At 50.2% G+C, this 23,004-nt stretch overlaps 7 protein-coding genes across 7 annotated transcripts; 3 read left to right on the top strand and 4 right to left on the bottom strand.

The window, feature by feature from the left end:
- Positions 1-542: 542 nt before the first annotated feature.
- Positions 543-1,135, bottom strand: N7462_002056 (uncharacterized protein; the record flags this gene model as incomplete). The annotated part of the gene is made up of 3 exons (XM_057073782.1): positions 543-724; positions 786-870; positions 947-1,135. 3 exons carry the CDS (start codon positions 1,133-1,135, stop codon positions 543-545), a joined length of 456 nt encoding a protein of 151 aa, XP_056937423.1.
- A 2,767-nt stretch (positions 1,136-3,902) lies between these two features.
- On the top strand, positions 3,903-4,652 carry N7462_002055 (uncharacterized protein; the record flags this gene model as incomplete). Its single annotated transcript, XM_057073781.1, has 2 exons — positions 3,903-4,058; positions 4,272-4,652. The coding sequence occupies 2 exons, from the start codon at positions 3,903-3,905 to the stop codon at positions 4,650-4,652; spliced, it is 537 nt and encodes a 178-aa protein (XP_056937422.1).
- A 929-nt stretch (positions 4,653-5,581) lies between these two features.
- Positions 5,582-6,373, bottom strand: N7462_002054 (mitochondrial 54S ribosomal protein bL21m; the record flags this gene model as incomplete). Its single annotated transcript, XM_057073780.1, has 1 exon — positions 5,582-6,373. One exon carries the CDS (start codon positions 6,371-6,373, stop codon positions 5,582-5,584), a length of 792 nt encoding a protein of 263 aa, XP_056937421.1.
- A 450-nt stretch (positions 6,374-6,823) lies between these two features.
- N7462_002053 (rRNA-processing protein NSA2) lies at positions 6,824-7,802 on the top strand (the record flags this gene model as incomplete). Its single annotated transcript, XM_057073779.1, has 3 exons — positions 6,824-6,826; positions 6,974-7,506; positions 7,613-7,802. The coding sequence occupies 3 exons, from the start codon at positions 6,824-6,826 to the stop codon at positions 7,800-7,802; spliced, it is 726 nt and encodes a 241-aa protein (XP_056937420.1).
- An 867-nt stretch (positions 7,803-8,669) lies between these two features.
- N7462_002052 (serine/threonine/tyrosine protein kinase MPS1) lies at positions 8,670-11,171 on the bottom strand (the record flags this gene model as incomplete). Its single annotated transcript, XM_057073778.1, has 1 exon — positions 8,670-11,171. The coding sequence occupies one exon, from the start codon at positions 11,169-11,171 to the stop codon at positions 8,670-8,672; it is 2,502 nt and encodes an 833-aa protein (XP_056937419.1).
- A 5,414-nt stretch (positions 11,172-16,585) lies between these two features.
- N7462_002051 (putative cell wall protein) lies at positions 16,586-19,078 on the top strand (the record flags this gene model as incomplete). Its single annotated transcript, XM_057073777.1, has 1 exon — positions 16,586-19,078. The coding sequence occupies one exon, from the start codon at positions 16,586-16,588 to the stop codon at positions 19,076-19,078; it is 2,493 nt and encodes an 830-aa protein (XP_056937418.1).
- A 1,292-nt stretch (positions 19,079-20,370) lies between these two features.
- On the bottom strand, positions 20,371-22,956 carry N7462_002050 (uncharacterized protein; the record flags this gene model as incomplete). The annotated part of the gene is made up of 6 exons (XM_057073776.1): positions 20,371-20,720; positions 20,779-20,914; positions 20,969-21,133; positions 21,209-21,299; positions 21,370-21,670; positions 21,852-22,956. The coding sequence occupies 6 exons, from the start codon at positions 22,954-22,956 to the stop codon at positions 20,371-20,373; spliced, it is 2,148 nt and encodes a 715-aa protein (XP_056937417.1).
- Between the last annotated feature and the right edge of the window lie 48 nt (positions 22,957-23,004).

Genomic DNA, 23,004 nt, shown 5'->3' with positions numbered 1-23,004 from the left:
AATCTGGCCTTAATTTGACGTGCGAAAGTATCGAGCAGTCTATATCGAGCACTCGTACAGACTGACTATGACGGTGCATATGTCTTGAGTGATGCTTGGTTCAATCCGAGACCCATGCATTTCATCTAATATTCACATGCGCAGTTTACTCCACGCAGGTAAAGAAGATCAGAGGAACTCGAGGATTTTGTCATGGTCCGTGACATTCCAGGCATGCGGCGGTCTTTGGGGATTTATTTACTTTGAACTACGGGCTGACAACAACCCGCTTTGACCGTTATAACCGGCTATGGATTGAAATTGGGTAGACAGACAGTCACTCGACAGTCTCCGGATATCGAAGACTATAAGGTACTACTAGTGTTATGGTTATGTGTTGTATTTTCTTTCATTATGACCATATATAGTCTCCCACATATACTAATATCCCGAAAAATGTCTCATTATCTCACATTGTTAGCTTTGAGACTGGCTGAAATGAGGACAAGAGAACAGAGATATCCCCATAACCCTACAACATTATACGGGTACAGGCGACACAGTTACTGACACAGGTCCGCCGTCAAGGTGACTGGCTGCGGGCACCCATAGACCTTCTTATGAGCTGGGGTACTGTAGCAGGCGGGATCATTGGCCGCACAGTCAAAGACCTCACAGCCATCCCCCGGGCTGAGCGAGTTGGGATTCGCAGCAAAGGGGTTGCCCCATTCCGTGCTCAGTTCGTCTTGGAGCATAACGAGGTTAATAAAATATTCCTAGCTGACAGATAAATTCGCTGCACTCACAGTATGCATAGTCCGGGTTGGACGAGAATGAGTAGCCAAAGAAGAGAGGCGTACTCAGGGTCTTTGTCTTGGCGATCTTGACGGTCTGTATATTCCATCTCCAGTCAATTCCCCTTGCTATATGGAAAATTGTGCGGACCAAATAGGATGGATTGACATACCGAACCAGATGCTCTGAATTTCTCTGAGAAAGTTCCCCCCTTAGGAACGGTGGTGAGAGGGCCAGCGGCACTGCCATCGTAAGGGAATGACTGCACATATACTGTGGTGTCACAGTGGTTGTGCACAACAGCATTCTGGGCCGCGGCCAGGCCGAGGAGAGCACCAAATGTAATCAGGGAGGTCTTCATGGTCGGTTTTTTCCTTTCTTTTTTTGCAATAGAAGCTTGGATTATCTGTTCCTCTCCGACAAGAGAAAGGAATTGGCGGCCTACATATAGGTCTATTGCCTGGGTCCATGCAGTAGACTATACGATGTACGGATGGAGTGTACCCGGGAGGCCTATGAGCTATGTAAGACATGGCACCCATTTCATGTCTTGGATTGTCAGGCCACCGCCTGAAGATCCGTTCCATGGCCAATCAATACGAGTCGCAGGTGAGACATGCACATCCCCGCCTCTGCATGCACTCCGCGTCAAAGACATCGCACCGGGTAGCGTTACATCGACCTCGTGACCCCGCCAATTTCTCAATATGGGCTGTAGCTCTTGTTAAATGATATCCAGTGGTCTGGGAGCATGGTAAAATCAAGGAATTTGTCGGTTTAGGATCGAAGATTCAGCCGGTTTGTGTGCCCTCGGCTCGGGTCGCGGTATTGTCCAAGGTATCTGTACATACCCCGCTTGAACACGATGGAGGCTGATGGACCCTGCCAGGGCCAAGGCTCTTTGCTCTTTCCATTCGTCATGGGGTAACGTCATAGTAGCGCACATAGTCTCGGAGCCTCCTCAATTCTCTCTACGTACCTATTCTTGCTACCCTCATATCAAGCCAACGACCTATCTATGCCTGGGATTTTCCAATTTTCCAAGTCGAGATGAGCCAGTCACGGACAGTTAGCCGCCTTATTGGGGAACCCATTATAGCCGCGCCACAAGCGCAGCTTACCATCGCGAACGGCGAACGGCGAACGGCCAAGAAAGACGTTCTCAAATGAAGCTCAAATTCCAACGTTCAGGAAGGTGAGAGCACGCTCAGTGGACCAGTAATTACATGTTTATAAATTATTCGTATCCTGCGTATCGCTTTTCTGTGAGAGGTCAGGGTAAATCAAATCAACCAACCTACAAACCAGATGTACCAAGTTGCACTGCACTATATAGCATTGCAACTTTTACGGAGTATCCCTCAGTCTGATATTTCATAGCTTGACTAGCACGGATCGTAGATGCCGTCAGCCGTTCCGTCCGATGTGAGTGTGCATTGCACCGAAGGTGGAATCGTCACACAATTTACCATTACGCTGTCCCAAAAGCTTCGGCTCCAAGTGCCAACCATGGCGTAGGATTAGGAACGATTTTGAGGAGCTGAAGATTTGGTGAAAGCATACCTTTTACAGTACCGCCAAAAGCCTCCTCAGCCGACTTGTCCCTAGCGAAACTTTTGGGAGGCAAGCGATCTGTCATTTTCTACACAGACTTCTATTGACTATGTACTAATTGACTGGCGTTGGAGTTCGAAATCAGCCACACACACAGTAGATGGTATTTACTGTTTCACTAGATTTGAGTGGTGAAATAAGGGAGTTCTTTTCCATCTTTCCAACCGGATAGTCCAATCTTTTAACGATACCAGGGTGGATCGAATATGCATAATTAATATATATTCAAGAGACTACCGAAACCCCTATTCATCTTAAAGCTAATCGAGCACACGCGGGATTGCGGTACAGTCTGAGCAAGTAATCTCGGGATATTTGTGAAAGTGTACAACCCAAAAGAAAATGCACCTTCCCGATCTGACAATAGATGCTCCGATGAGACTTTCCAGGTCCTGTATGGGTACAAGGGCTCTATCTAGCAGCATGCGAGGAATTATTTCAGGTGCTCGCATGATTCAATGCTCGAGTAGCTGACGCGGAACGAGCTCAAGCTAGAGTCGAACAGGAGCTAATTGCAGTCCAGACCACCCTATACTAGATAATCAACGAACAGGACCAACCCTCTGTGTCAACAGAAATATTCTACGAAACTGCAAGCAAATGAGGAAAGTGCTGGATCATTGGATGGAAATGCAGGAATTCAAAGGAAATGGGGATAAAATGAGGTTGAGTCAGAATCGTCGAAAGAGATGCTGGACAGGGTGTTGCATGAACTCGAAAACTCCGAGGGCTAGCAATGGAATTGGTAGCAAAGGTGATGATGCGCCTCATGTCTCCGAGACTAAGGAGCAGCGCCAAGATATGGTCACGCAAAGGCATATCGTAGTAGCTGTGGTTAGGACCATACACCACACTTATGGATGTTGGCTGGGAGTTATATCTTGAATTCAACCTTTGACATCCTCATTTCCCATCTTTTCCGTTCATCATCTTGAGTTGCAGGCTAGGAAAATTAGTCACACGGTCTCAGCCTACATATGTTTTGATGAAATTTAGTTCAGTCAAGATATAGAAGAAGCCCAAAGAAATTATTGTCAATATTCTTGGCGGGCTTTCATCCATAGCATTGTATATCCCGATAGTCAAGACTCGGCGTGTGTGTCGTCATGACTTCAAGTCCATGATGGAAATATTCTGGATCAAAAAAAATCCAGAGTTGAAGCCTTCAGATGGCGTGGCAAACCTCGTCTAATTGCTTTTAAGCGATCTTCGGCCGGGGGAATCCCGCGTCAGGACAGTCGGAAGTGCCCGGTGGCGCGGCAAACCGATCCGAATTTACTACATTGAGGAAAGTCACGGCACTTCCCGCTCCCCGGCCGAGACGACACTATTCAGTAGAAAATGAGATGAGGCTGAGCACGATCGCTTAAAGATCTAGATTCGATCTGTACAGAATCTTCTCCAGATTTGATTCTTCACTCAAGACAAATAACTAGAACATAAGTAATGGCAGATCCCGTTCGATGCATGGATGGCATTGTCGCTTCTGTCTTGGCGGATAAAGACCGGTCCGCATGGCATCTCCTTACGAAGATATCTCTGGGCGCGTTTATATCGGAACAATTGTCACGATAGTCCCTGCTACTATCGTAGTGTTCCTTCGATATTTTGCTCGCCACATCGCTCGAGCTGGGTTTTGGTGGGATGATTACACCATTGCAGCGGCGTTGGTAAGGATAGCACATGAACGAGTAATACAGAATGCTGACCTTGGGTTCAATTAAGATATTGAACTGGACTATGGCAGCTCTTAGATGGCATCAAGTTTCGAAATTTGGCCTCGGCCTACATGCTGACCAACTTCCTGCTGAACAAATCAAGGCTTTTGGAAAGGTACGTCTCCAATTCTGTCGAAAGTTCCGTTTCTAAGAGTCTATTCATAGAGCTTCTTAGCATCTCAAATTGTCTATTTCATCAACGCAGCTTTTACCAAGTCATCCCTTCTTCTTCTCTACTACCGTATTTTCGGTGTAGTAAAAGGATTTCGATGGGCTCTCTGGATCGTTGGCAGTCTTGTGTTATCCTATTTTGTCGTGTGTGTGATTGTTTCGATCACAGAGTGCTCTCCCATAGCCAAATTTTGGGACCCAACTCTTCCAGGAACATGCATTAATGAGATTGCCTTTTTTCGCTGGAATGGTGCTGGCAACATGATCCTGGACGTCGTGGTTCTTTGTCTTCCCTATCCTATGGCATGGCGATTACAAGTAACTCTACGACAGAAGTTGATTCTTACGGGAATATTTCTTCTCGGAGGCTTGTGAGTTTCATCTAATAAAGGCGCTACCATATCTTTGCTAATATTGATTTAGTGTCTGTGTAATATCTGTCCTTCGCATAACAAGTTTCAACTTCCTCAGCCTCGAAGACCGAACTTTCGTCAGTGTAGAACCATCTACCTGGTCCTCTATCGAGCAATCTGTTGGGATTGTCTGCGCTTGTCTCCCTACTCTCAGGCCACTTCTTAGGTGGGTAATTGGTAGCTCGCGGGAAAAGTCGAGGAAAAGAGACAGCGGCGAATCCGACTTCCCAAAAAGATCTCCATTGTCTGGACGCATTTCAGGGGGGATGAAGAGATCGCTCTCGAATCTCCAGAGTCCACCAGTGCTCCTAGGCAATCATTCGACCTGCGTGTGCCATCGTCACCCGAATTGAATGCAGTCCAGAACAAATCTCGTGCATCATTGGCACCAGAAGAAGTACCAAGAAGTGCAGTTTCCCAAATTTTCGACGGCGGGGATGCCGAAGGGCACATGCCTCGCCCCGAGTCATTTGCTTGATATATTCCACGTGGAAGTTGATTTGTTTTAGCCTCTAGTGTTATGATGATACCCATATAGTTTTCAAATCAATGCATCTTCTTTTCCAATTGAGAAAGAAACGATTCTCTAAAATTGTTAAGTTTAATCCAATATGACGTTCTATTCCTAGTCAGGCTTGGACAATGAGTTATTTGGATACATTTTGAATAGAAACAGCTTTCGAAGAAATGTGAACAATCCCGATCTCGATGGACAAAAAATAGATATAGAATACAATGCACATAGTGGTCAGCTCCAAGAAATCCATCTACCTGTACAAAACATGCTGCAAAGATATCAATGCATCATGTCTTAGAAATTCGAACCAAACCTAGCCAGCGAGTGATTTCACCCTCGGCCAGAATTGGGATCTTCCAAAATGACCCATCATTTCATGACCGGGCCTCGATTTTAGGTGTATCTTCCCCATCCTCAATCACCACCGCACCTTCCTCCAACAATTCTTCCGGAGTCTTCACCCGTACCTCCATGACACGCATGATAGTGTAGCGGTGTTTGCTGCGAGCCTGCTTGATATGTCGCTGTCTCCGCTTGGTCTTCTCCTTGATGCGCATCGGCTCGGACTCAACGCCGATCACCCGAACCCGACACTCAAACATGCGCTCATCGATATGAGGCGAGCCCTTCATTGTGAAGTCTCGCGACCCAATGGCGGTAGCGCGATTGAAACGCAAAATATCTCCAGACTTGACCTTGGGCATGAGGAAAGGAAGACGAATGTGGTCGCCTTCAGTCAAGAGGTAAGGCCGCGCGTGTAATTCGGCAACCACATAGTGGGGGGACTGGCCGTTCAGGTGTGGGAGGCGCGAGATAAGAGACTTGGTCACTTCGAGCGGCGAAGTGAAAGTAGGGGGAACAGGTTGCTTGGCAATCGGGGCATCTGCGCGTGTTTGAGGGATTAAGGATGTGGTCGGGTCGGAAGAAAGCACCGTGGGAGAGTTCTGAATCGTGGGCTGAGATGTTTGAGCCCGAGGGATTGCGCTCAATGGTGCATCGTGTTTCAGTGACGAGGATTGGGACTGAGCATCTTGTTGCGATGCCCGAAGCAAGGCAGTCTGGTGAAGGCAAGCTCGTTGCTGAAGGAGAGATGAAGATGAAATCGAGGACGGAGCCGTCAACCGTAAATCGGCGGCTAGACTCCGAAGCACAGAGCGTGAGAACATTGTCAATTGAACCCTTCCCTTCAATCAAGATGAATTGCAGGTGAAGTTGGTTCCTTCGTGGTTGGATTACAGGAGCGGCTCGTCGTATCGTCGAGAAAATCATCCACTGCGTTTGTGGCCGCTCTGTCGCCCGTATAGTCACGTGTTTTACACTCTACTAGTAAATTGCTCACAAACAACGAATTGATGAGAAGAAGGGCTCAGAAACTTATATAAACTATAAAGACAAGATTATAATTCTTCCAACTCAATTAATAGTACGCAATCACTTTGTCCAGACTCTTGTTCGACCTTGTGCCAAATCGGCCCTTGTCTTCGACCTGGCTGATAAGAGGGTCACGTGGACGCTATCTTTGCCGCAGAAACGACTTTTTCGGTCTGCGATTAGATCTTGCAGGCAAAACCCTCAACTTCGACTATCCCAAAACTTTTGCTTATTTCGCGTTCACCATGGTAAGACCCTATTTCAAACTGCAAGAATTTCTTATACAATGGCGAGACTGACAAAAATCGCACCAACAGCCTCAGAACGAGTTCGTCCCCTCCCCGCCGCCTGATACCCCAACCTCCTAAAACTAATAACATGATAGGTATATCGAGCGCTGGCAAAAGCAGCACGGAAAACGTCTGGATCATGATGAGCGAGTCCGCAAGCGTCAGGCGCGTGAGTCGCACAAGCAGTCATATGATGCTCAAAACCTGCGTGGCCTGAGGGCCAAGCTGTACCAGCAGAAGCGTCACAAGGAGAAGATTCAGATGAAGAAGCGTATCAAGGCCCAGGAGGAGAAGAATGTCAAGTCCGCCGCTCCCGATGAACCCTCCAAGACCCCTCTGCCCCAGTACCTGCTCGACCGCTCGCAGGCTACCAACGCCAAGGCCCTGTCCAGCGCCATCAAGGACAAGCGTGCAGAGAAGGCGGCCAAGTTTGCTGTCCCTCTACCCAAGGTCAAGGGTATCAGTGAAGAGGAAATGTTCAAGGTTGTCAACACTGGAAAGAAGACCCATAAGAAGTCTTGGAAGCGAATGATCACCAAGCCCACTTTCGTCGGTAACGATTTCACTCGCCGCCCCGTCAAGTACGAGCGATTCATTCGCCCTATGGGTCTTCGTTATAAGAAGGCCAACGTCACTCAGTACGTGCCCTTGAATCCCGATGCACATTCTTGAGATAACCGGTGTTTGTCTTGACGATGGGTGCATTGTCTTGCATAAATGAATGCTAATTTTATGTCTTTCCAGCCCCGAACTCGGTGTCACCGTTCAGCTTCCTATTCTTTCTGTGAAGAAGAACCCCCAGAACCCGCTCTATACCCAGCTGGGTGTTCTGACCAAGGGTACTATCGTTGAGGTTAACGTTTCCGAGCTCGGTCTTGTGACTACCAGCGGCAAGGTCGTTTGGGGTAAATGGGCTCAGATTACCAATGTGTAAGTTGCTGAATGTACTGTTTCGATCTATTTCTTGACCATTTACTGATTGATTCTAATTAGCCCCGAAAATGACGGCTGTGTCAATGCTGTTCTTCTCGTCTAATCCATACTCTTATCACAACGGCCATTGCCCTTTCCTTATTCCTGATAGACAGCTGTCTGTCTTCGATACCACATCCCAGGCATTATTGTGATTTATTTTCCAACGGTTCATATGGTTGATAGGGACCGCTTTTTGGTGTTTTGTGGCGCTTTTTTTTCTCTTTAGTTCTGGTCTTTATAAAAAGTATGCTGCATGCTCGATTCCCATGTCTTGGGGATGTACTTAGACGAGCCCCGCTTAGTTGCACAATTACATTTCAGCAATGATTTGATGAAAAATTACAGACGGCTCTGTTGCAAAGCCTATTAAGTTATCCAGTTATAGGAAGAAAATTGGGGGGAAAGAATCGTTGGTTCTATTAAAGCGGTCACTAAGTATTAGAGCCAAGATGTGTAACTCCAAGAATACCCAATGTTTGGCTCAAGGCCCATGAATGCAAGTGGATCAGAAAGGAACCAAGGTCATATACAAAATAAACGCTGCGCTGAGTCACTCCAAAAAGTCAAGACTCCAACAGGAGCGGCCAAACTTGTGATGAAGTAGAAATGCGGGACATAGGGCATGAAGAAAAGAGGGAATAAGAAGCCGGTCAAGATAGATGTCAGATAGATCAGAAGTAATTACCACTGCTCGGCTTTAGACATGAAGCAAACGGAACAAGGATATGAGAACACCATAACACCGGTCATTAAGTCGTTTGAACAAGGAGAGGAACAGGCTAGAGTTTGAGTTGAGACAAAGGAAAATAAAATGACCAGTCGAATATTAGGAATTTTCTTCTTCCAATGCTGCCTTGATCTTCGCAAAGAAGCCAGCGGGCCATGCGGCCAACTCTTCTTCTTTGGGAATGCCACGAGCTTTGCAGTGGTTGACCACATTGACAAGGATGCGGCCAAGCATGTCCTGAGTGACAGGTACGGCACCCTCGAGTTGGGCATCTGGGTGCAAGAATGGATCGCGTGGGCCGAGCATTTCTTCGATGGTTGGACGAAGCGTCTGGTCACGCTGGAGGCATCGTTTCAAGGTTCGAAGCAAACCGGGTGGAACCGGTACACCACCAATGCCGTGTGTTGGAAAGTCGATCTGTACACGGGGATTGGGAATGGCCATGATACGTTCGTAGTATTTGGCAATCTTGGCAAATGGCGGCTGGCCATACACCATCTTATACAAGATACATCCCAAGCTCCACACATCACTGGGCTTCCCGAGCTTCATCATTTTGCCCACGCTGGCTGGAAGACCAAGAGATGCATTCGAATCAACTAAAGCCTCGGGCGACATATAGTTTGGTGTTCCGACTTGTTGTTCTCGGTGAACATTAACAGTGTTGTCTTGAATCGCATTTGCAATGCCAAAGTCGATCAATTTCAATCGACCCTGAACCATCAAGAAATTTGCAGGCTTCAAGTCAGAGTGGACGATATTGAAATTATGTACAGCCTGTACACATTCGAGCATCTCCTTCCAATAGTACCGGGTGAAATTGATGTCGAAAACGGCATCCTCGGCATTGAGACGATACGTGAGAATCTTCTCCAAATCAGACTCCCCAATCTCCATAAGAACACTAAGAGAATGCTTATCGGAGTTTAGCTCCCAGTCAAAGAGGCGCACAACACGATCCACATTCTCCAGCTTCTTCAAAAGATCGATCTCGCCCTTGTATCCGGTCAAGGTCAGAGGGTCAACATCTTCGAGGTTCACGCGTTTGAGAGCAAAGATCTTGTAATTCTCTGCCATGACACGATAGACGCGCGAGCTGCCTCCTCGGCCAATACAGTCCAGCCGAGTGAAATGTTTGTGATTAATAGAGACCTGGGTGCGTTTCTTTCGAGATTGTGAGCTTGAGGCGCCGCCGGTGGCTGTTGCAGTCTCAAGCACCGACATTTTTGGAGGCGGAGGCGCTGGTCTATGAGGTGTATTGTTACTCCGGGTAGCAAGGATCTTACGCGGAGAGTTGCCGGCTGGAGTTTCTGCAGCTTCCTTCTTGTCCGTGTCATAGATGACCGAGAATTTTTCTGGTTTGTCAAGGAAGTTGAGGCCTTGGGGTTTGGCCCTCTTGAAGGTTGGCGGCGGCTCATTTTCCTGGTCTCTTGTCGACGGTAAAGGCGGCAATGATGGAACCTTGAACGCCGGATGGTCCTTCGCGCTCGACGACTTTGAAGATACTTCCGAGGATGCGGGTGTTGACTTGGATTGAGAACCGTAAGATTTCGGCGAGGATGATCTGGAAAAAAGGCCCTCGCCAGCCCGGCTTGCCGGTTGATCCATGCGATAAGGAAGTTCACTTGCAAGTTGGGGGCTGGGATCTGCCCACGAGACCTTTGGCGAAGACATTTTCACTGGCTCTCGGGATTGGTATTCAACATTGTCAACATGCTGGTCAACATTTTCTCGAGCACCGTAATTGAGCAAATCATTCTCTTCATTCTCTTCACTCTGTCGACGCAAGACACCTCGGCGAGCGGGTCCATTCAAAAATGTACCAGTGAGTCGCCCAACCCGCTTGACTCGTAGGGAGCTTTGCGGACCAATATCATCACCATTGCGGCCACGCAAAACAGATGACGCGCCGAGGCGAGCTGCGGGATCATCATCATATAGCGGTTTGCGGTCACTATCTGATCGATCACCGCTGCCATGTTCATCGACTGGATGGCGTTCCGTGGAACGCTTCAAAGATGGCGAGATGGAAGATGGGGATCGCGTACCGCTACGCGACGTATTGATTCTCACACTTCGCGGTCGAGGCGCGGGGGTGATGAAGTCATTCGGACGGTGCTGGGCTTCTGACTCAACAAGTTGGTTATTGGAGAAGCTGTTGGAGAGTGGAGAACCTTCGCGCGAGAATCTCGACGCAGATGAAACAGCTCCAATACGAACAACCCGGGGTGCTGGGCTGCCATTCGACTGATCATGGGGTGAGACATTGCGTGGCGATTGACTGCTATGTCTGGAGATTGTCCCAGGCCGTCGTTCGTATGACGAAGTGTGTTGTCCTGGTTGAAGGTGTGGTGAAGATCCAAGTCCATCTCCGTCTAAAAGCGCCTTCACGGATGCACTGAATTTCGGCTCAGGCACCTCATCGTCGGAACTATCTCCCGAGTAATGTTTCGATATCGCTGCCTTGGGCTCGGCGTAGAGTGCCGGAGAGGCCCGTCTGGAACCCGAACGTGAAACCGTGGATCGGGACATCGATCGGGACGATTGTTGTTGGTATAGGCCGGTATTGTAAGCTGAAGAAAGCGAATTCGGGGAAGCCATGGCGACTTTGCCCTACATTGAAGTCGCGTATCAATGTTGGCCCCAGTGGCCCGAACGTTGTCGAATGTTTGTTGTTCTACAGGGGAAAGAGGAGCGTATTCATCTGAAGTCGAGGTTCCGTCCGGGCGCGTTAAAGGTCACGTGTATGGTTGTTACCATGGCGACAGTCACAACAAAGAATGCCTCGCTGGTTGGGTAGACTCAACATCGGAGACATGTACATTCTGTATGCTGCTCGCATTTCATTTGGGAAATTAAGTAGATATTGACCTATGGGGTTAAGCTATATAATACTTGTTTTTTTTGAAACACCCAGTTGGTCTCCCGGCTTGCAGATGGCGCACTCTTGAAAGAGACACAACAACCAACGACCGATATAACCACAATCAGATAGACACGGACATATATACACAGAGTACCTAATAGGTAAACTTATATATCGACAATGTGAGTAAATTTATGCACTATATGTACATATAGTATGTTTGACTACATGATCACCGTACGTATTTCTTCATATGCATCCAAACATATATATATCATTTTAGAGGGTTAGCATGTGCTTGTCCAGACCTTTACGGAGCAAAGTCAGATGCAGAATAATATATTAAAGCCCATGGCCAAACAAATGACATACTTGATTAAATTTCTAGTATAGCAACCTGAGGCTCTGTGTAGTAGACGCTCGACAATTCTCTGATGCACCGTTATAGATTAGATAGATTATTTAAAGATACAGTTATTCGCTGATAATATAGAACTAGATATGTCTCGTTAGTGACACTGCAACCCCATAAAATGGCATATATCAATATAAAGATGAATATAGAAGCTTTAAACACAAGTAATTAGACCTTGATCAGACAAGTTGCACCAAGAACCCCTGAGCTCATTAAAATTCCATCTGATAATCTCAGTAACTGGCTTGGACAGATACAGCACCCCAAACCTAGGCCAGGCGCCCTATATTATTACCGCCAAGACTATTTCTGCGAGCAGCGGGGGCTTAACTCGCCCGTGGCGTCCGGAATGGCAGTTCATTGACCAATTCCTGCGCTCTCGCATCGGCTACTATAGCCACGAATGAAGATACGCGGAAAGGGTACAGGGGTATTGTTCTTTGACGAAACTTGCATGTGAGCTCCTAAACTCAAGAAATATTTCCTACATGTACATATGGCATGCTCCCTCGTTCCGTATGCGAGATCAGATGAGCTGTGATGCAGCTACAGCATGGCAAAATATGACTGCAGTCTACCGGTGGGACGTGAAGAATCTATTAGAGTAGAACCTAATCATGTATGTGAAGTAGATTTTTGTGAGTATTTCCAGTAATTTGAAGCAGTTTAAGGGAAAAGGGGATGTTTGCATGTGATGCCGTAGAAAGATTCATCGCAAAATGGAGACTTCCGTTCACCGGTGTTTATCTCGGTCACAAGGCCGAGGTAGGATATGAATCTTCCACAATCACAGATTTGTTGCTATATTATTATTATTATTATTATTTTTCTGGAATAAGATCTCAATATCTGTTCGATCCTGAGCTTCACTTCACCGGTTGCCCAAATTTTTGTGTATGCCTACCGTGGAACAGCAGGAACGGTTGTCGGAGGAATCAATTTTAGTAAGAGTAGGGGCAGCATGAGACACCGAATGATTAAGACAACTTCGAAATTACGTTCGCCTATTCTGCCCAAGGGATACCAGGAGGACCAGAGAGGCCGTCGATCTAAGACATTTGGGTCAGTAATGAGCAAATCACGGTGTTCGTCCTCAACTACCCCCGATCCGCCTGATCTCACGGACGGTTACCGACCGTGGTAATCAGCGGAAGATACGGCATTAGGAATGACTGCAACCAAGGTTTTGGGCGCCAGGGAAAGTTTTTAGAGGCGTCTCACTTCTTGGATGAGGACATGTTGGAAATCGGACTTGTCGCAATTTGACCGAGGGGGTTGCGGTGACTCTTCGCGTGCCGAGTAAAGGGCTGGAGTGGATTTGGTCATGTTAGCGTCCGAGAAAAGTCAATTGAACCCAAGAGATCTATAGGGTGTTCTTTTTTTAACATCATAGATTAACAGGGTGCGCGAACCCATGGAACCAAGTTCGGGCGAGTATTCTATCTCACACAGTGCCTGTCGCGATATGTCTTGCGCCTTGTGAGGCTTAGCTGGAACGGTGGGCACTGAAACCACGATCGCCTCCAGATCGCCTGAATTGACCCTTCTTCCGATTTCTTCTCGCGGATCAAACGAACCGGTTCTCCATCTGAGGCGCTCGGAGGACGCCAGTGGCGGTGACGCTAGTGTTATTTGGCTTTCCCATAAAAGTAGAAACGGGCTAGCTCGTTACGCGCGAAGAAGCTTAAAGTCCTGCGAAACACGCGGTCGCTTCGGAGGGTCTCAGGAGGGTTGGAATTTACTCCTGCTCCGAGTAGCACTACACCGTATTCTAGTTGAATCCATCGACGCTGTCGCCTGTGCGGAGGCTGATCTGGTTACATAGATGGCGAGATAGCTGGATGGATGGACGGAATAGCTAGCTTTACGGAGTACAGAGCATGCATCTGTGACTTGGTTACTCCCGAAGGCCACGCCGAGGCCGGTGGGTGGGACACCCAGGGAACCTCCAGGCCCCTGAAGCCCTAATATTGGCATGAGGGCCCAGGGATGACGGTCTCCCCCTCGGTACTCCGTATTTTGACCCTATTTTTGAGGGGTTTTCGACGCTAGCTTTTGATTTAGAAAGAATAATATGAAGGCCTGGATAGTGGCGGTTAGTTGCTCCATCTCGGGCCCACGGGTCCTGCCGTAGGACTGCGACGCCGGCGCTCTCGGGAGTGGAGTTTGTTTCTGCGTGAACTGTATGGGCCTGGACTATCATTACCATTCCAACTGTGGCGTGCTTTAGTGCCGGACCTGCTGGGCAGGAGAAGCCAAGTCTGGGCTCTGCCGACTGCAATGCATCTGGACCCATTTTCAGCAGGTTGAACCTGCTGTTGACCATGGGATTGGGCTCAGCAAATCCCGACGTCTGCAGGCTATCCGCAATCCGACCATCATCTTTCCAACCATCTGCCATATCATATTATAGGTAGGTCGCATGGCATGATACACATGATGTAAAAATAGAGAAGTTAATCTATTTTACTTCAGGATGTTTGGTACCCTACTGTAGTATGAACTCTTTTCAAAGCCAGTAGGGCGTTTCAGGAATCGATATATTTATTTGATTCTCCAATGAGGCCCGAAGCGGCTAGATAATCGAAAATCAAAATATGAAAGAGCAAAGAGAGGAAAGCAAACGATAGAGTAGCCACCAAAGCCAATGGTGTTGGTCTTAAGACCGATCGTTGGACTGGTCTCGGTCGAGTCCCCGCAACGATTGAGAAGTCGAGAGGCGTGGCAAGGCTAAGCTAGAAAGCGTAAAGACAGTGCATACCAGCCTGGTGCCTAATCCACTTGTGCGGAGAAAAACAAGATGGAGAGAGAGAGGTGTGCCGTGGGTACGCACTACTGTACATACTACTGCATGCTCCATCGCCAGAAGTACCAGGGACCAAGCGACTTCCGAGGTCTTCCCGAGGCAAACATGTACCGATACCTTGTGCCCGTCCAGGCACTCCATACCTGCAGTCGTACCTCCGGAAAGGATTGTCAGCTTCATTGGACGCGTTTTCAACCGGCCACTCGGAATGATTTCGTATCGAATGGGCTCCAATGTCCCGTCCCCATTTAGTCCCCATTTCTTCCTTCGACCCCTGTCCCTGCAGAAGGAATCGCTTGGGGGTTCTTGGGGAGAAGGGAAAGGGGAAAGGGAGCCCCCCCCCCCCCCCCTCGTCGAGGAGCCCCATAGATCGATACGGCGTATATTAACTGCTAGTATGGAGCACGGAGCATACAAAGACCACAAGGAACGAACTATAGATCACTACCAAATCTGGGCTGCGCCGAGCTTGAGCAGACTATGGAGTTGATACTATTGGTGATTACTCAATTGACTGTGCGGACGCCTCAATCTTCCGGAGAACTTGCCTCGAGGCAATCGTAAAAAAAGAACAAAAGGAAACCAAAAAAGAAAAAGAAAAAAAAAAAAACAAGAGAAAAACAAGAAAAAAAAGGACCCCAAAAAGGGGATTGCGCGCGAGCCAATGGAGCCCATCCGGGCCCTGACCCGTCAACCGTTGTTGTGGGGCCTGACGATCATTTCCCCTGGCTTCCGGGTGTTCCTGGGCCCGATGACCGCATCTCCCGCTCTTCCTGCCCTATCCTGCCTCGTCTCTCCCCCCCCGTCCGGCTCGAAGATGGAATTGTGATCGATGCTCTCTCTCCGCTGCCCCCTGGGATCTTCATCTGGCTTGCCCCCTTGGGCCCTGGCAGCCCCCTCCCGCTGCGGGCGCTTCTCGTGGTTGACACTGAATGTCGACCGCAACGCGCAATTCTGGCCCGGGCAAGCGGCTCATCTTGCCCATCCAATCCATCTCGCCCCAGTCATTGTCTGAGCTGAAAAGACGCTGTCGAGGGGACATTCGTTTCTCGGAAGCTGCAAAATGGAATTGGTCTCGTGCGGAGAGGAACATAAGTCCGTATGGCAATTCTATGAATCATGACGATCCTGTAATCTGACACCTTCTCAGACGGCCTCGCCACACTTAGACGGCACGAGCGGACACAGATGTGCCCACCCATGCTGCAGTGTCCATGCTGTACCCGACTGGACCCAGCCAGCCGGGGGATATGAGGATTTTCTCGCCTTCTGAGTGGCAGCCTCAAGCTCCACTGGGTCAAGGAAGATCCAGGTCGATTCGCCTTCCCACCACTCCCGAGATCCTTGAGGCCCGGAAGCCGTGACCGCAAAGCCCCAAGGGGGTGTGTAGGTGCACAAAGAAGATGGCTCGAATGGCGGAAATGGGGATTTGCGGCGTCGAGACCGGGGTAACTCTCAACTCTTGACCGGACTAGGCACAGCTCCATCCATGACGCATTAGCCTGCCCCTCCTGCGCTGTTCTGGACTGGTACCTGAGGGGGTCCCTGGGCTTGTACTCCTGCACCGATGGATCGCATCCTGGCAAAAAAGTGGAGAGCTGCCCTGCTCACCAAGGATTATTCCATTCGTGGGCCTTGAGTTGATCAGGGGTATATAAACATCATGGATCTTCGCTCCGGATGGCATTGCTCTATCAGTCGTTTTTCTCAACCTCTCTTCAACAGTCTATCGTTAAGCATTTGGGGACGGTACGGCATTCAGTCCGTTCCTACGCCTTCGCTTTGTATTCCTATTCTTTTCTTTTCTTATACTTGTTTCCATTGGGATCAAACCCGCCCCCCTCTGTACAAACATTCCAACTGAGCCATCGTGCTATACGCTCTTTATCATTCCAGATCATTGACCATTTCACCATTCTCTGAGAAACATGCGATCTGATATTCTCTTGCTTGCCAGTCTGGCGAGCTCTGCTCTTGCCTATCCCACAGACGTCGCTGTCGAGCGCCGCACTTTCGGCCTGCTTGCCAGCATCCTTGGTGGTGCCACCGAGGTTGTTGAGGATGTGGTTGGCCTCGTTGAAGGCCTTCTCGGTGGAGGTGCTCATGCCTCTGTCGAGCTGCTCTCCGGTTTGAGTGCTCACGGAGCCGCTGCTTTGGAGGGTGGTGCTCTCGGGTGCACTGCCAGCACCATCCACGCTGGTGCCCGTGCTGAATTGAAGACCTGGCTGGCTGGCCAAACTGGCATCACCGGTTCTTTGAAATCCTCGCTGCTCTCCTGGTGCGAGGGCTCCGGCTCTGCTACTCTGGACACAGACGTTGTCGCTGCGCTGTCCGTCTACATCCCCACCTGCGCTGATATTGCTGCCAAGGAGTCCATCTACGTCACTGTCGATGGTATTTTCTCTTCTGCCGAACTCGAAGCCACGCTTGTTCTGAGCGCATCGGCCCAGTTGTCTCTATCCACTTTCATCTCTGCTCATGTCGGCCTTGGTGCTAACATCCAGGCTGGTCTTGGGGTTTGCGCTGCTGGCGGTGTCGTCAGCAGCATCGGTGTCGATGTCAAGGCTGATCTTCTTGCCTGGGTCCAGGCGGATGACTGTCCTCTGAGCGCTGCTCTGCAAGCCTCCGTCCTCGCTTGGTGCCAGGGCAACCATGGCGCTGATCTCGTTGAGATTGGCTCCCTTTCTGACTCCGCTCTATCTGCTGTCTCCGTTGGTGCTTCCATCGGTACTTTTGTTGGCGAGGGCGGTCTTCTCTCTCTTCACGCTCAGGCCACCCTCGGTGCTTTCCTTGAAACCGGTGTTGCCGCTAAGATCGATGCTGATGTTCTGGTCGGCCTCCAGGCCTGCGCCGGTGGCAAACTTGCTACTTCTCTCGATGTTGATGTCCGCACTTCTCTCGCTGTCTGGCTGTCCGGCTCTGACTGCTCCCTTGGTGTTGAGCTGAAGGCTGTCGTCTTGCTCTGGTTGTCTGTTGCCACCACTGCTGAAGTCTCCGTCGATATTGTCACTGGCCTTGTTGGCGATATCACCGGCTTCTTGACCGAGACTATTCTTGCCTCTTTGAGCATCAACCTCCGTGGCGCTCTTGGTCTACTTGCCGCTGGCGAGAGCCTCGACTGTCTGTCCTGGGATGCGCGCGCCGAGCTGGCTGCCTTCCTCGGTGGTTGCACTGGCATTGACATTAGCGTTAGCATTCAACTCATAATTATTGAGTGGTTCACCGGCTGCACTATCCCTGGTGCCCCCTCTCCTTCCTCCGTGCCCAGCTTGCCCTCCTCCACTGGCGTTTCTCCCTCGGGCACCCCCGTCATCCCCTCAATCACTGGCAGCATTCCCTCTGGCCCTGGTGCTTCCGGCTCTGTTCCCTCGGGTCCTGCCCCTACTGGCCCTGCCGGTTCTGGTTCCTCTCCTGGCCCCGCTCCGACCGGTCCCGCTGGCTCCGGCTCTGGACCCTCACCCTCTGGCCCTGCTGGCTCCGGCTCTGGACCCTCACCCTCTGGCCCTGCTGGCTCCGGCTCTGGACCCTCGCCCTCTGGCTCTGCTGGCTCCGGCTCCGGCCCTGCCCCGTCTGGTCCTGCTGGTGGTGCCCCTAGTGGCCCTGGCGCTGGCGCTTCATCTACCCCCTGCGAGACTGAGACCATCCCAGTTGTCACCTCCGTTATCCCCGGTGGCTCTGGCTCCGGCCCTGCCCCCTCTGGTCCCGCTGGCTCTGGCTCCGGCCCTGCTCCCACTGGCCCTGCTGGCTCTGGCTCCGGCCCTGCTCCCTCTGGCCCTGCTGGCTCCGGCTCCGGCCCTGCCCCATCTGGCTCTGGTGGCTCTCCTTCTGGCCCTGCCCCGACTGGCCCCGCTGGCGGTTCCCCGAGCGGTGCTGGTGCTGGTGCTTCGTCTACTCCTTGCGAGACTGAGACCATTCCAGTTGTCACCTCCTCCGTTATCCCCGGTGGCTCTGGCTCCGGCCCTGCTCCCTCCGGCCCTGCTGGCTCTGGCTCCGGACCCTCGCCCTCTGGCCCTGCTGGCTCCGGCTCCGGCCCTGCCCCGTCTGGTCCTGCTGGTGGTGCCCCTAGTGGCCCTGGCGCTGGCGCTTCATCTACCCCCTGCGAGACTGAGACCATCCCAGTTGTCACCTCCTCCGTTATCCCCGGTGGCTCTGGCTCCGGCCCTGCTCCCTCTGGTCCCGCTGGCTCTGGCTCTGGACCCTCGCCCTCTGGCCCTGCTGGTGGTGCCCCTAGTGGCCCTGGTGCTGGCGCTTCATCTACTCCCTGCGAGACTGCCCCTGCCGGCACCTCTTACCCCGGCGGTGGTTCTGGCTCTCAACCCGCCCCCGCCCCCACCAGCCCGCCTACTGCCACGGGTGGCTCTGGCTCTGGTGTCGTTACGGTCACCGTCACGGCTACCGAGACTGTCTGCGGTTGCGAGTAAACACGCTTGTGCTTGCAAGGACCCGTTAAAGAAGAGATTTTCCGGCTCTTCAATTTCCGCATTCTCTGTTTTTATTTTGTTTTTTTCATGACAAGATGACCTTCAATTCCATGGAATGGCGTGACCTGCAGATCTATCTAGACTCAGGCTGACTCCCGGAGGTAGATGGATTGGTCACACGGCTCTGTCCTTGCTATCTGTGTAGATATCTAATTCTAATTCTAATCTGCCCTGGGGTACTGATTCTGGCCCTGAGTTGGCTGTATGGCGCCGGGTAGTTTACGGCCTTGGATTTGTCCGATGAAGATCACTTGTTACAATCAACTTTTCAAGATCTGTCTTTGTCTTCCCGTCAATGGAGTATACTCCTTATATTGGGACAATTTTACCTAGGTGATTATTTGAATCTGTTTCAAATTTGTGTTTCTAGGTATTGACTACGGTCTGAGAAAGAATAAGATACTTTGTCGTTTCTAGTTTTGAATGTTCTTGAATTGTAGAACCGATTTTGGTGTTAGAAAATGATATCGTTGGCATATTATGGTAGTAAATAGGGACTCGCTTCTGAAACATCAGCTACGCTTGCTCCCTAGCTGCCACACCTACCTTGTCCATATGTTGAAGACTTGGCGATCATGGTCTCTTGAAATGGTTCCTCCCATTGCCGGCCCTGGTACAGTAATGCAGTCTTTTCTTCTTCGAAAATTGGACATTATTTAGCAGAAAAAAAACATTGTCCATGTCCATCCCTAGATTCGTGAGATCTGGGCGAAACAAAATTAGAATCGCAGTCAGAGAAAGTTAGAAGTGAAAGGCAACAAACATGAGTTGAGCCTGATGCTCAAGATTACTAAAAGTACAAGTGTGTGATCATGATGCTTTCAAGTGGATAGTGCTTAGGATGCTCAACGGAGGGAGGACTGATGACTGTCCTCATTCGGGTTCCTTCAACCTTGTCGCATGACTTGAGAAGGCTCAATCTTCGATTTCATCTGGGCTAGGAGTTTTATCCTTGTATGTCTCGTTGGTAGATGTCTGTTCAGGTCGTACAGATTCGTTATCGTCATCAGATGTCTTCTGTCGCTTGTGTTCAGGTGCAGACGCAGAGGAGTCGCGCTGCTTGTGGGCGGTGAGGCCATATCGTTCCAGGGAGCGCTTTCGAATCTGATCTCGCCTAGGGCTCCGGCTGCCACTGCAGCTGCGACGTCGGCTACGGCCATTATCGCGACGAGGAGATTGCGAGCGTGTTCGGGAGCGAGCAGAGTATCGTTTACGGCTGTGCCGGGGTGGGGTCACGCTGCGGGAGACAGAACGCCGTCTGTGCGTGTCTCTTCTGGGACTACGTGAGCGTGTGGAACGACTGCGGGAAACAAATCTGTCTCGATCACCATGGTCCGAAGAGCGGCCCTTCTTATGTCTGCGGTTTCGGTGATCCGGGGATCGGGAGCTGCTGTAACGGCGACGTTGTCGAGAACGAGATCGCTCACGATCATCACGGCGGTCACGACGGGACGGAGAACGGGAGGGAGAGCGGGAAGGGGAACGAGAAGGAGAGCGGGTGGGTCGACGACCTCTCTGAGAGCTAGACGGAACGTAAGAATCGAAGTCGCGCCGAGATGGGGGTTCACGATAACGATCTCGGCTGCGATTGCGCAGAGGCGGAGTACGAGAGCGGCGATTGTGATCACGTCCATAATAACCACTACGGCCAGGGCCGCGTCGTCCACGTCCACGATCAGCTCGCTCCCGTCTCCTCAGATCATCCAAATCACGCTCGCGGACACGGTCTTGCTCTTGCTGGCGGCGACTAGCTTCAGCAGCTTTTTCGGCCTCGATCTATGCATCTCAATGGTCAGACAAAGTCCTTGAAGGGTAAGGGTTCTATGCTACCTTCTCTTGAATGAGCTCGAGCTTCTTGGCCTCCAAGAGTTCCTTGGGCACACCCTGAGGATTCTCTTGGCCACTGAGACAAAGAGACCAGAGTTCCTTGCAGAAAGTGGAGGTATCCTTGTCAAGGAAGCCAGTAAGCTGAATTTGTAGGGATTTGATGTCGGGCTGGCCAGAAAGAATCACCGGGTTAGCACGATGGGCCAATCGCAAAGAAACAGAGGGCACATGTGAGATTCATACATAGCGTGAGCCCTCCAAGAGATTAAAGCAAAGCTCGATGATCACATCATCTTCGTTTCCAAGAATCTCCGAGATTCGCCCAGCAATCCACCTGGCGACGCAAGAAAGCAATCAGTACTTGCTTTTCAAGTGTATCTCTGAAATCCGGGGAAAGGTCTCACTTCTTCATGACTTCAATGTTGACCTTGGTCATGTCCACCTTCCTATTAAACTCGGGAGGGAACTTGGTCTGCTTCAGCAGCTTCGAATCCACAGTGGCCGCCATATTGGCCTGAGAAAAGTTGCAAGAGAGGAAGGCTTGGAGGAAAACGAATGCGCGGATGATCTGTGTAAGTCGGCGTTCTGGGGGCGGTCGGGATTCTGCCCAGTTATCGCCAACTCGGGCGGTCTGATACAGGCAAAACCATTGGCTGACGATCTTATAATTTTTATTTTGGACGGCGTAACTTGCGAGTCTATTCGCTACTCTTGTCAAAATTGGGTAGTGTGAATGCTTTCAAAATTCCCATAGGAAACGGTTCATAATTTTCGCTGAGATATACTTGGTTTGGCTAAATATTTGATTTTTCTGCCTGGATGTTGACTAGCCTCCTTCGAATCCATTCTGCAAATGGCGCAAAGAAGAGAGTGTCTTTGTACTCACACTTCTCACAAAAAGCCAAAAGAGCCTGGTATCGTTGGGTTTCGGTGGTTGAGGTTGCATGGAGAAGCTTGGCCAGATCCACCGGGCACAGATAGGGTGGTTGTCGGACATCTTCACTCATGGAGGCAGTGCCTTGCATGGCACAAGCGTAGTACACACAGTGGTCTATACCGAAACAGTGACCCAGTTCATGAGCTGCTGTGCGACAGACTCGACCAAGCCAGAGAGAGGTGATGGCTTCTGATGATAGTTCTATGGATGAAAGAGATTTGTAGCTGCTGATCGCTGCCTCGAGGGGGCATGTCTCGCTGTCCCTTTGCTCTTCACCTCGAAGCGCATTCTTAGAACCGGATCTCTTTTGGCGCTTAACATGAGTTCCGGAAGAGGCATAACACATGGCCATGTAGTCTTTGCAGTGGGATGCTGGCCATGCATGTTCAAGCTCGACAGATTGAAGACCATCTATATTTGGGTTATAGCGAGCACTTGAGACGACCGCGACACGACTGCCTCCATATGCGCGACCACAGGCAAAGTCATCGTCATCATCCTCATACAGATCTTGATTGACTAGGAGCAAAAGTGAAAAGGCATCTTCGGGCAGCATCTCTATTGCAGCATCAAGTAAATCGTTGAGATTGAGTTGTCCAGCAAAGATGCCGTCTGGACAAGCGCGGGCGCGAATGCGAACACAGTCGTCGCCAAACCGTAGGCCGACATATTTTGGGGGGCGGAGCCTGGCAGGGAGTTTCTGGGATCCCTCTTCCCATGTAGTGAAGCTGAGAGTGGTTATAGGGAGCGATTTGACAAGCAAACCGTGGTAAAATGCGGCGATATACTCTCGAATACTTTGAGGAGCAGGCAATTCGGTTGACGGCTGTCCATCACGTCTCTCTGGTTTGTCCCACTTTCGCATGAACTGGACTTGTCCATCGATTTGTGGCGCATAAGCGATGTATATCACTTGTCGTTTGGGTGTCACTGGGTTGCGCTCCTCTTCATCCAACCATTCTTGAAAGCTCTGAGGAGGATAGTCAGGATCTTCAGCCAAATCGTCTCCGGGAAGAAGTAAGGGAGCTGGAAATGTTGCAGGGTCTTCATTCATGGACGACTTGGTCAACTTGGACCTCTTCGTAGTCTCTGGTCTTGCAGC

Source organism: Penicillium macrosclerotiorum, assembly GCF_028827735.1.
Source record: "Penicillium macrosclerotiorum strain IBT 26536 chromosome Unknown utg000002l_segment0_segment0, whole genome shotgun sequence".
NCBI classification, from domain to species: domain Eukaryota; kingdom Fungi; phylum Ascomycota; class Eurotiomycetes; order Eurotiales; family Aspergillaceae; genus Penicillium; species Penicillium macrosclerotiorum.
The sequence above is the reverse complement of the archived record's forward strand: the minus strand, read 5'-3'. Positions and strand labels throughout refer to the sequence as shown.